The sequence below is a fragment of the Onychostoma macrolepis genome, chromosome 03 (genome assembly GCF_012432095.1).
Source record: "Onychostoma macrolepis isolate SWU-2019 chromosome 03, ASM1243209v1, whole genome shotgun sequence".
Taxonomy (NCBI): Eukaryota; Metazoa; Chordata; class Actinopteri; order Cypriniformes; family Cyprinidae; genus Onychostoma; species Onychostoma macrolepis.
Window position 1 is genome coordinate 44,725,211 of NC_081157.1, and position 12,863 is coordinate 44,738,073.

The window sequence follows — 12,863 nt, forward strand, 5'->3', positions numbered from 1 at the left end:
ACTCAGGTCAGGCTGTTTTTCTTGGGTGTTGTGTGTTGAATCGACGCTCAGAAAGAGCAGGAGTGATGTGTTAAAAGCCCAATACTGCAGGATGACAGATAACTTTTCAGTTTTTTGCCAACTTTTAATGGACAAGCAAAAGCATTCCTGCAAAGGAGGGCTTCACATTGTCGTGTTTAAAGAGCAGTGCCGCTGTAGGGGGTTCAGCACAGTGTATTTCATTTGTGAATAAGAGCACTCCATCTAAAAGGTCTTTCTCACTGCATTTACTCGAGTTCACTCTGCTCTCATTTTACTGATGTCAAAGGTCAGACAAGAGCCCAAAACAGAGACCTATAAACACTGATAGAAAACAGGATTCATATGCAGTTGTGATCATTGCTCAGATCTTTTATTGTGCGGAGCTCTTTCATATCTCTGGTTATTTAATGGGGTTCTCAGTTATGTTAGAAATGAACTGTATTATGTTTCAGATGTTGCTCCTAAAAGTCATTAAATTAAAATTATTGGCACATTACTGAGCATTTAACTCTGGCTTAATGTAATCCTGATTCATATTGTTCCATGTTTCCCATTAGTTTATCCTGGGTTAGAAATGCAAAATGATTCACAGAGAGAGCTGCTAAATATATTTTATTTATATTTATTACTCTATTTTAAGCTAATATAGTCAACATTTGTATAAATATATTAATATAATAGATAATATACAATAATCTAATTTATATCATTGTTATTATAATTTATTATAAAATTACATAATTCATAATAAAAATATTGTAGATTATATTAAGTAATATTAATATCAATTAATATAATTGGTATTATATTACAAATGTTATGTATATACAATTTTAATGAACCAAATTGATTTTCAGAGGATTAAATTGCTGTTCTGTTTTTTTCTTTTCTTCTTCTTTTGAACTGGCAACTACACCCAGAGCACCCTAGCAACTTTCTGAACTTTTGTTTTTATGGAAGAGTTGTGTGAATGAATCTTTAAAATCTTTTGTTGTTGTTGTTGTTTTCCCCCATTTTTCCTCTGAAAAAACAAAAAAACAATAGTCCTTTCATGTAATCATGTAATTTATGTGTCTCTCTGCGGTCAAGAGTAAATTGCTCAGTAAATCACTGCTGTTCATTGTTTGCTGGCAGCGGTGGGCTTGATAGATCTGCTGATTCTTTGCAGCCAGGTGAAGAAACGGCTGGAGGAAGTGATGTCGTGGGACGCCCCTCTATGTCAGAAAGAGCTGAGGCACAAACACTGAGCACCCCTCGTCCTGGCCCCAGATCTGAGTCCCCGGGGTCACAGCAGGGATATTTCACCAGAGACAGAGATCTTGGCTTCTGTTCAGGAACCCCCTGCTGCTCCAATGAGCATGAGTCAGTTAATCAAATTAAACACAAAGACAGGGAGACGCTAGAGTTAAACCACATGTTTACCCTCAGCGTTTTGTTTATTAAAGGCCTTGAGGATTTGGCTGCAGTACATGAGGACAGAGCAGAGCATTTAAATGAAACTTCACAAATATTATATTCTTTCAATTACAAATAATCAGCTTCTTTTTTTTTTTTTTGTCATTAAAATCTGTGCTCAGCTCAGATGTGTCTCTTTTTGTGGATGTTTCTCATTAGAGATATTGTGATTTGACAACTTTGACAAACTTCATGAGCTTTGACATCAACTTTGTCTCATGTTTCTTCTAAACATTTTAAGAAATAAAGATAGGTGCATTTTTCAATGTACAGAATTTGATGAGAAACATTTGATTTATTTTTGAGACTTTGTTTTCTGAGCACAGTTTGAGGCATTATACATCTACACAGGACACAGGTGAGATTATTATGGAAATATTGCCCATTACACATAAATTAAACTCTCAGATGAGATCTCTTAAATGTCTTGATTGCTTCTTATTAGGATTGAATGGAGAGCAAATAGAGATTTTTGTGCTTTAAATTTTAGCTGAGGATATATATATATATATATATCTCTCTCACACGGTTGTCCTCTAGAGTTAAAAAAAAAATCTCAGTATGGACTCAAACATCTCTCATTAAATTATCTAAGTATTATCTAAGTGTCTTTTTGTCACATTCAGTGTTGTTGTTGTAACCTAAAACTATTTTGAGAAATTTCTTACAATTAGCTATTTTATATATAGAGTTTATATTTTGCAATTCTGAGAAAAAAATGTCAGAACTGAGATAAAATGTCGCAATTACTTTTTTTTTTTTATTATTCAGTGAAGCTTCCATAGAAATAAACTAAAATATGAATATTAGAATAAAATCTCTGCTAAAAGTAGTATTTGCACTTGGACTTTCCAGAAGTTCCTACACTGCAGTGCGGCCGTGGAGAGAAGAAGACATCTTGCTGGGCATCAAACATCTGATTTATGTGTTCAGGTCGTCTCTCCTGTTCGCTGTGTGTCCACTTGGTTGTGAGGGACGTTGGCCATCGAATCTGACAAAGTGTGTTGTGGATGCTCCTCTGACGCAAACAAACCGTTGAGTTGTAGTGTCTGGTGTCCGGGAAACGCATAGCAACGCAAATGCTGCCTATAAATACATCTCTAAGTCCGGCTATTTTAAACCGCCATGTCGAAGCGAGCAGTTCAAGGCCACAAGATCACCTATAGAGAATTAATATAGCACTGATGGAGTCAGGGGAACTACAGCTGCACTGCTTTAACTGGTCCTTGGTTTGTGGTTTTCTACACAAATAGAACATTTTTTGGTTTAGTGTTCAAAACAGAAATACCAAATCTGTGTGTTTCATATTCAGTAAACTACATACAACTATTTTCCACTTTTATGCCGACATGATGCTAAAGTGTTGCTGTGTGGTTACCAGGGTGCTCTTGGCAGTTTCTGAGTGTTCTGAGCAGTTTCCAGGGTGTTGCTATGGTTTTCTGAGTGGTTAGAGCATTGCTATGTGGTTTCTAGGGTGTTCTGGGCAGTTTCCAGGGAGTTGCTATGGTGTTCTGAGTGCTTAGAGCATTGCTATGTGCAGGCCCGGTTCTACAGGGGTGCTAGAGGGTGCTAAGCACCCTCCAACGAAATCAAAAGCACCCTCAGTTAAAGTTGTATTAATGGCATTTTATTGCAGATTTGGCTAACTATCCAGTGCATTACAGTTTGCGCTCTGGAGATCGATTTCTATTCCAACATGTTTTTGCAGCGTTGAGCAATGTAGCCAATCACAGACATATATCAGAGGCATTTAAGTTGCAGTAGAATCCACTCACCACTCAGATCGCCAGAGTTTTTGTTCAGGTATTGTGTTCTGCACGAATAATCTCATTATAACAAAGTGTTGACGCAATGTAAATAAGAGATTTGTGAACTAAGAGTGACAGCTTTTTAGTGATTATGAACGAAGCGCTCTTTGCGCCATAGCAACGGACGCCACTAATATATATATATATATAGGGTGTTGTTTTGATGTGTCTAAGGTGTTCTGACCTGTTGCTATGCTGTTGCTAGGGTGTTCAAGGCAGTTGCCAGGGTGCTGTTTATGGTTGCCAAACATCATAGCAACTTTGTGCATTATATTTGAGTATGTGTTATAAATGTGAATTTCCCAAAATGTTTGCTTTAACCCTTTGACATGTACGATCACACCGGTGTGATTAGAATGTTCAGCATGTGATCAACTGCTAAATTAAAATCTACTTTCACGCTTTTCGCGGAGTCAGAGACGGACGTGTTCAGCGTTTGTCATATTATCACAACTATTCAGTGTTTTCAACCATATGCTTATTTTAGGTTTCAGATGTTTAAATACACCAAAGTACTAGCAAAACAATACACTTATAGTTTGTTAAATACACACCAATGTCTATGGAAGCGGCATTAATAAGAGGCTCGTTCCTCAGATCCTCTGCTAAAAACATCAGTTATGTCTGTAAAGGTAAACAGCTGGGAAAGAATTCACATGTTTATATTAGATTTGTGTTTATATTAGCAGCGTAATGTACAGTACTGCTGTCCATGCTGATAATATGACCTAAACAATAAACTAAAAACAGAAAATCACTCACCGCTCTGGACTGAATAACTTCTATGGCTTTAATAAGAAGACATTTCTTACATGAATGCTGCTTTTAAATGCTCTAGCATGAAGATAAACATGGTGGATTCTGTACGGCTCACTCAAGGCGGGGTCTCTGCTAATACAGCAGTGTCCATCAACAGTCATGGGCGGGCTTGTAAAATGTGATGTCACTTTGTACAGATTCTGCGAATGGCTTGTTCTGAGACACTGCTTATGATTTCCGGGGATTAAAATAAAAGGAGCGGGTGGATTTTTATCATTATAGCGTGGTTGTGTACACACACTGCCAACACATACTTATGTTCAAACAACATGCAAAAGTGAATTTTGCATAATAGGTGCCTTTCAAATTCTCACCTACATAAGCAGTGAAGTTTGGACACTTCCGATGGCATTCACTTGTACACAATGCACAGTGCAGACGTGGAGCGCAGCAGAGCTCATTGTAAAAGAAAGAAAGAAACATTTCCTTCCATTCATTATTGAAAGTTTTAATCGCAGCATCTCACACGAGAAAGCTCTTTATGTTAGGCTGGCGTCTTTCGACCAAACCCAAACCACTTCAAACAAATGGGGAATGGGGAAATAATTAAAGCCAGTCTGCAGACATGAAGTGACTCAGACACGACTCATTCAGTCACAACTCAAACTCATAACACTTTGTTTAATGCAACAGTTGCTGTGAGTTTTAGAGTTTACATATTAATTAGTTGGTGGAATAATTCAAATGATTTTTGAAATCATTGAGATAATTTTTTAGTTTCACAGGAGTTTATTAAAAATAGTTCTGTCAGCATCTAACAAATATAGCATTTCCACAGACATAATTGAAGAAATGACGATTACAATCATAAGCAATCTGAAACTGAACTGTTAAGACACATTTTCATTCTCTCATCAAAAAATAAGCACCTGAAATCAATAATTCACAATTTACATGATCAAATACACAAAAATCACATAATACTGTCATCTTAAATGCGATTATCGGTCTTTTTAAGTTACTTCACATAAAGTCATAAATCACTGCTCGAGTAAGAGCGTGTTTGTCTGTCCTCATAGTCTGAAATACAAAATAAATTCAATAAAAGAACATAACGTCTGGTTTTCCAGCCCATTGTTGTTTATATATCTTAATACTAGTGATATAAGTACCATATGTCCACAATAGCGACATATAAAGTATCTGGGTGTCAGAAAGATACTCTCAATGAAGAAGAAATCATTGTTCTTCATTTCCTAAATTTCCTCCCTTTCCTTTATGTCTCAAAGCATGTCTTTCCATTAATCCACCCGGACAGGAAGCAGCCGTGGATTAATATGACACTTCCCGTCTCTGGGTTTGCACAGCGGTTACTTGTCTTAATTTTGATGCGTTCGCCTTGGCTTGCATCCCAGCTAACCAAACGGCCCTGCCTGACAGGCAAAAGAGACAGAGAGAAAGAAAGAAAAAAAGAATGCGCTTATGAACCACATTAAAGGGCGGCTTGTGCTGCGTCAGAAACTACTACAGTTTGTGGTTGAGGATGCTAAAATTATAAAATATCTAAACATTCTTAAATCAAAATAACTGAAGATATTAAAGGGATAGTTCACCCAAAAATGAAAATTCATGTCATCACAAACTTTCTTTATGCTGCAGAACATAAAAGAAGACATTTTGAAGAATGTTGGTAGCCAAACCGTTTCTGTTCCCATTGACTTCCATTGAAAGGACAAAAAATACAATGGAAGTCAATGGAAACCGAAACTGAACATTCTGGAAATTGAAAATTCTGAAAATTCAAATTTTGAAAAAAACCCTGAAAATTCCAGATAGTTTCAGTTCCCATTGATTTCCACTTGTATGGACGAAAAATACAATTAATTTTATTTTTCTTCAAAATATCTTATGTATTTGTTCCACAGGAGAAAGAAATACATAAAGGTTTGGTACAACAGTAAATAATTTTGTTTTCTGAAAAATGTATCAAAATAAAGGGACTTTATGCTTAAAACAAGAAAAAATATCCATCTGTGCAAACTTAATTCAAAAAGAAAACAAAATTATTTTTCTTACCCCATTGACAGATCACTTTTCTTGTTTTAAGCATAAACTAAATTTTAATTTTGATAACTTAATATCTCAAGTCATATTCCTTCTTTAATAAATGTCTTGATTTAGGAATTTTTTGGCGTTTGTAATGAAAAACAAGACCAAAATTGTAAGTAAGAAAATCCATTTTTTGCAGCGTTGCTTTTCCAGTTGCTTGGGAGTTGAAATGCAGCTAAGTATTTGTTGTTAAGTGGTTCTAAGTGCATTCTTAGACACTGCTTTTTTGGGGGGTGTTTTTGTGTGTTGTCAGGTTGGTTGCTAAGGTGTACTGGATATTTGTTGGCTTATGGGATGCATGGCGAGTTGCACACTGCAGTGTCAGCGATCTAAACAAACCTCTAACCCGATGTTTGAGAAGTAGCAATAGTGATGCTGGAGAAAGTAAACATTAGAACTTGAGAGTTGTTTTAAGCATGATGACTTTTTGCAGTGCAGCTGTGTCTCGACATCTGGACACATGCAGCTGCGAGTCTGTCTCGATTAACTGTCCCGAACTCTCATTCTGAGAGCCATTCGTGGAATACCATAATTCCGTTTTCTCTGACAGTGTTCGGTTTGTCTGACTGAAAAGTGAAGCCAAAACATTTTGATCGCTCCCTGCTGGATGGCTGCAGTATAGGTCATAAACCCCGCCCTCTCCATGTAAACCAATCGAACGTGATCGGAACTAAAAAAATCTAATTACACTTACTTCTCTTCCAAAGACAATTTCCATCATTTTAGGTAGTTCTTATCACTCCAATGAATGTTCGAGTGTTTGTTCGTTCGTTGTTTTTATGTAGTTATTTAATGCTATAAAAACAGGGTGTGGTATCATGATTGTGAGCTTGTGATTGGATCTGTGGGAGTTTGGGTGGGACTTTGAAACCGCGGCTCCACCTCACGATCACTACTGCACAAATGATGACTCATGCTCCAAATGACGTCATCGGGGCAAGATGAAACATGGAACATTTTGGGTTTACTTTTCTACGGTGGAAGGAAGCGAAAATGCGTCATACAACTTATTTTACAGTCTATGGTCTGACCTGAGGCAAAACATCTGGACGTCGTCCAAAACGTGATGCTTTGATTTGTTTGCCATGAAGGTTTCGGAGTTTGTGCTCATGTCGAATCCGGAGAAGATGCTCCTCTGATGGGCCATCAGTGCCGTTTGACTTCGTCTCATTTTCTCTCTTTCTTTCTCAATCGCCCCCTGGTGGCTGGCTGCAGTATAGGTTATAAACCCCACCCTTTCCATGTAAACCAATGGAATGTGAGCAAAATTAAACCAATCAAAGATGGTTTCTGTCTTTTCACTCTAATGTTTATTTAAGTATTAGTTTTTCTAAAAAAGTTTGTTTTTAGTTAGTTATTTGATGCTATAAACATGGGGTGTCGTCACCCCCTGAGGCCAATTATCTGGACATTGTCCCAAACAAGATGCGGGATGACAGCCGCCATATGCAACGCCTCCAGGGAGCTCTAACAAGACCAAGTCCTATCTAAATGAATGGGTGAATCCTGGAATCTCAAAAACTGCTCGCTGAACTCACGATTAAATTACATATTTCAAATCAGCAACAAAATCTGAAATGAACTGCCCCAGCCTCAGGTTTCTATGGGAACCGGAGCTTCTAACGGCCGCTGCAGTGACGCAGTGACTTTACCAATCAACCATTGGCTCTTTCATTTAGAAGGCGGGACAATCCCGCCATATTGCAGTTTCTCCCATTCATAAGTATAGGAGTGAACCGTCTTTGTACTTCTATAGTCTTTGGTGTCGCGCAACTCTGACTGAAATTCAATGACGTCAAGGCTGTAATGTGATTGGTTATTAAGGCACACGTGATCCAAGTTAACTGTTGCGCTTTCTCCAATAGTAAGTAATACAGTATAATCTCAATAATCTCATCTCACTATAGTAAGACAATCTCTGTTTTGGCTTCCCTTTTCTACATTGGAAGGAAGTGGAAATGAGTCGTCCATCTTTTTTTACAGTTCATGGTCCGACCTGAGGCAAAACATCTGGATGTCACATTAACTCGTTCATCATGAAGGTTTCTGAGTTCATGCTTGTGTCGAATCAGGCAAAGATGCTCCTCTGATGGGCCACCAGTGCCGTCTGACTCTCTCGTCTTCTCTCTTTCTTTCTCTCCATCCGCACTTTCCAGCAAACGGCGCTCAGGGCGAGCAGCACCAGCCCGGCCGAGAGCAGCACCAGTCCAAAGTACGATATGGTGGAGCCGTGAGAGTTGAAGCTGTACGCGACGGCCGTCACTACGATCCCTGCGATCAGGACCACCACTCCGAAGGGCACGGTGCAGCGGTAGCAGGACAGCTCTGCTCCGCCGGTGGCTGCTGTCAGCTGTCCCTCATTGACCAGGGGGATGGTGACGGCCAGCGGCTGCAGTTGAGGAGGCTCGTTGTTGTTGGTTTTCTCTTGCAGGATTCGCTCTGAAGCTCCGGGGATTGTCATGGTGTCTTTCAGCAGCTCGGTGGGCATCGCAGGGTCAAGGGTCAGCGTGTTTTGGGGCATCGGCCGCAGTCTGAGCCGTCACTACGCTCTACTGTGCCGGTTTCCACACCTAGAGGAAAAGCACGGCATGTTTGTTCACAGAGCTTCACATAGGCATAATAAAGAGAAAGGGAAAAGAAAAGAATATACTTTGAACAATGTATTAGCGAACAGTTGATGGTACCTATTCCATAGTATTGGGAAAAAATATTATGAAAGTCAGTGGCTACCATCAACTCTTCGGTTACCCACATTCGTCAAAATATCTTATCAAAATATCATTTTTGGGTGAATTATTCCTTCAAGAAAAAATAATAAAAAATAAAAAATAAAAGTATAATTTAAAATCAGATTAAATCGAATGAAAATGAAAGAACAACAATATATAAAAAAAATTACATCTTATGAAGAAACCCATCAGAAAGTTGCTTTGCAGTTGCTAGGGTGTTCTGGTGAATTGTTGTTAACTAAAACTAAAACTATGTAAAATTAATAAAATTAATAATTAATAAAAATTTAACATTTATAAAAAAAAAACTAAATAAAAAAATAGTAATAACAAGAAAAGTTTAATTTAAATCTGATTAAAATAAATAAAAACAAATTAATTAATTTATTTATATATATTTTTATTTTTATGGTTTTATACAGATATTTTGTTGCTAGGGAGTTGCTTGGGTGTTTTTGGTGCATTGTTATTGTTAACTAAAAATGTCTATTAAAATAAAGAAATAAGTAGAAATAAAATAAAATATAAATATTAGATGAAGAACTTGAGCATAAAAAACTTGAAAAATTAGAAATGCCGACTTAGAAATGTCTAATTCTACTTGATTTAACTGAAAAACTAAAATGACTCAAATTAAAACAGAAATAAACTTTAATTAAAGTTACATATAGAAATATTTAAAATAATAATAATAATAATAAAAATGACAAAAGCACATAACAAAATAAAGTTTAAAGTGAAATATATAAATAGAAAGAAATCAAAGCTAATTTAAAATACCAATAAATCCTATAATAACATACAAATAATACTAAAATAACCCTGCCGTGGTGGTTTCCACGGCCTGCATTCCAGTTGCTAGGGCACTTTGTGTAGTTGCTAGGGAGTTGCTAAGGTCTGTGGTTGCTAGAGTGTTCTGGGTGGTTTGTGACTGCTGTGTGTGTGTGTTGCTAGGCTGGTGTACCAGGTGTTTGTTTGTTTACGGGATGCATGATGAGTTACACACTGAAGTTTAATACTAAGTGTAAGTGCTAGGGATCTAAACAAACCTTTATTCCGATGTTTGAGAAGTATAGACATAGCGATGCATGAGTGAGTAAACGCTAGGACTTTAGAGTTGTTTTGGTTTTCAGATGGGAAGAGCCCCCCGGATCTGCTTTTGGAGTGCAGACGCAGGCTGAGCGCCGGCTGAATGACGCAGAGAGAGCTGCCACATTCCCTGGAGAGCTCGCCGTATGACATTACAGACTGGCCCATGAAACACGAGCTCCATATAAATTAACAGCCATTTCTCAAGGGGCTTTTTCTTAAGAGGGTCAGCAGATCTGCCAAACGCCCGCGACTCTCCTCGCTCTGACCGATACACATTACAGCTGCAACGTTTGGCCTGGATTCCAACCCACATGTTTAGATTCACTTCAATTCTTTTCCATTTAGATCTTCTTCAGTGACCCAGTGCATTGTGAACATGATATGATAAAGTCATGGTAATGAGTTTTTGCACTACTTTAATTCATTAAATCAATTTAACCAATTTTAACTTCATTTTTTTTTAAGTAATACAAGATTAAACTCGATTAATATAATTGAGTTAAAATTACTTGTACAGCCAATTTAATTATACTTAAAAAAAAAATTAAATAAAGCAGCAACTGAACTTTTACAGTGTAGAAACGGACAAAAACTGCATTTTAGTTTTTACACTAAACTGAACATACAATAAAACAAATCCAAATAGATAGACAGACTCGATTATACAATCTGAAAACTGCATTTTCTTATCATTTACATCAAAGTAGCATTATTTTTTCCAAGTTGAAATTTTGTTTATCAGTCCTCATGAAAGTAGAAAAAGTCATAAAATATTAGTCTGATACTTGTTTTAGTATGTAGAATGTTGTAGTATATTTTTGAACCCTTCAGACTCATCATGAAGGTCAGTATTAGTTTAAATGCATTTGTGCATTGAATATGGCTTATAGCATATATTTATTGCTTTGACTTTATTTTTTAAAATGTCTGTTTTGGTCACTTAAAACAGTTTCTATCATTATATTTTAATTCCATTTACAATATTCAATATTAGTTTTAATGCATTGCAGTGAATATGGATATATATTCCTTCGCTTAAGACAGCTCATTTGTGTTCTAGACTGAAATTGTGTTTTCTTGTAGAGCTCCAATAATCTTTGTTTTATTTACAGCTTTTTTTACAGAGTATGTCAGAAAATGCATGCATGAAGGCTGCAGAAACGTGCAACACCCTTACTACCAATATAACAATTCACTGTTACTCATTTCAATCCTAAATGTGAGTGTGAAATAATGTTGCATGGTTTGTTTGGTGCATGCATGAAGGTAATCTGAGAGCGGGATCAAGTCACTCACCTCACACGTGTTTTCCATCCTGCCCTCCAAAGATCCTGTTCAACAAACTGAAGACGTGAAAGTCCCGTTATACTCCAGACACAGTCTGCTGGTGAAGATCTCCTGTGAGAGACTGACTATGTGTGTGTGTGTGTGTGTGTGTGCGGGTCTCATTCACTAGATGAGCGTCTGTGTTTCTCCTCCTCCATGTGAACTAACACTACTTCAGTCTGAACCCAGGGGGAGGAGCGTAAACGGCAGGTCTGACCACTTTGTGGAGTCTTTTGTATACTATATAATCTGTTTGTGTGATATGCTGATGGCTGGTCACAGAATAAAGTTTACTGAGAGGAACTGCTATATCACTCTGGTTGTGTGTATGGATAGAATTAATTTTGGTTAAAACAATAGTTGACCTAAAAATAAAAATAAATTCTGAAGACTTACTCACCGTCAGGTCATCCAAGATGTAGATGAGTTTGTTTCTTCATCAGATTTGGAGAAATGTAGCATTACATCACTTGCTCACCAATGGATTGAGGAGCGTCTCGCTGCAGAACACAAGATCCAGGGGGCGTGGTTGGATCCAGATCCAACTCCTCCCACCTTACATATACCTAAACCTACCCATCTCCACCCCCTGATCCCTAAACCCACCCATCTCCACCCCTAAACCTACCAATCTCCACCCCCTACACTCTCAGAAATAAAGGTACAAAAGCTGTCACTGGGGCGGTACCTTTCCAAAAGGGACACTTTTGTACCTATTAGGTTCAAATATGTACACTTTAAGTACTAATATGTACCTTTAAGGTACCAAAAATGGACCCTTTTGGTACAAACATGTACCTTTTGAAAAATTACCTCCCCGGTGACAGCTTTTGTACCTTTATTTCAGAGAGTGTAGATGTGGATCCAACCACGCCCCCTGGACCTAGTCAGTAATTAGCAGAAGTGCATGTACAATATTTATTTAAATGATTGGCATGATAGATACAGGACAAACTCTCAGTCGTTCTGTGATTGTGTGTTTGTGGACATACATTTGAATATATTTGAATGTGTTTGTGATTTGTCTTCTGCTCTCAAACACATGCATGTGAGCCACAAGCATCCAGTGCGTTGTTTTCTTCTTCTTCTTTTTTTTTTTTTTCTTGTAATGTGATACAGGGTGTTGTCTGCAGTCTTCCTTCCCGGAGGAAATCTTTCCTCAAATGCACCACGCGGTGACGGTCATCGCTCCGATCTCTGTGACTGACAGCAGAGGCCTCTGAGAGTTTTGTCATTTGGCTGCAAGTTCTGCAGCATTGAAGCAAATGATTGAGCTCATGTGATGCAGTTCTAGCCGAACTGTTCTTTAATGATCTTAGACATAAACATGATTCTTTAGCTTAAGCATTTTGGCTGTATGGTGTACTTGAGTTGATATGGTTCAGCTTCTTTGGAAATTCACAACTATAGCATTAGCGATATCTTGTGACACGCTGCCCATTTCTGATGAATTGATATAGGCCTGTTATGAATCTGGTGGAGTATAAATATTTGAGCTGGTCTGCAGGTCGAGTATCACAAAGGTTACAGTATTGAGTTACTCACAGAGACTCACTTCTGCTGT

At 37.7% G+C, this 12,863-nt stretch overlaps 1 protein-coding gene across 1 annotated transcript; it reads right to left on the minus strand.

Moving 5' to 3' along the window:
* Positions 1–1,560: 1,560 nt before the first annotated feature.
* tmem100a (transmembrane protein 100a) lies at positions 1,561–11,598 on the minus strand. The gene is made up of 2 exons (XM_058771811.1): positions 11,270–11,598; positions 1,561–8,722 (listed from the first exon to the last, which is right to left on the minus strand). The coding sequence occupies exon 2, from the start codon at positions 8,671–8,673 to the stop codon at positions 8,221–8,223; it is 453 nt and encodes a 150-aa protein (XP_058627794.1). The 5' UTR covers positions 8,674–8,722; positions 11,270–11,598; the 3' UTR covers positions 1,561–8,220.
* Between the last annotated feature and the right edge of the window lie 1,265 nt (positions 11,599–12,863).

Coding starts and splice junctions, on each gene's coding strand:
- tmem100a (XM_058771811.1), bottom strand. CDS start 8,673: ATGCCCCAAAACACGCTGACCCTTGACCCTGCGATGCCCACCGAGCTG.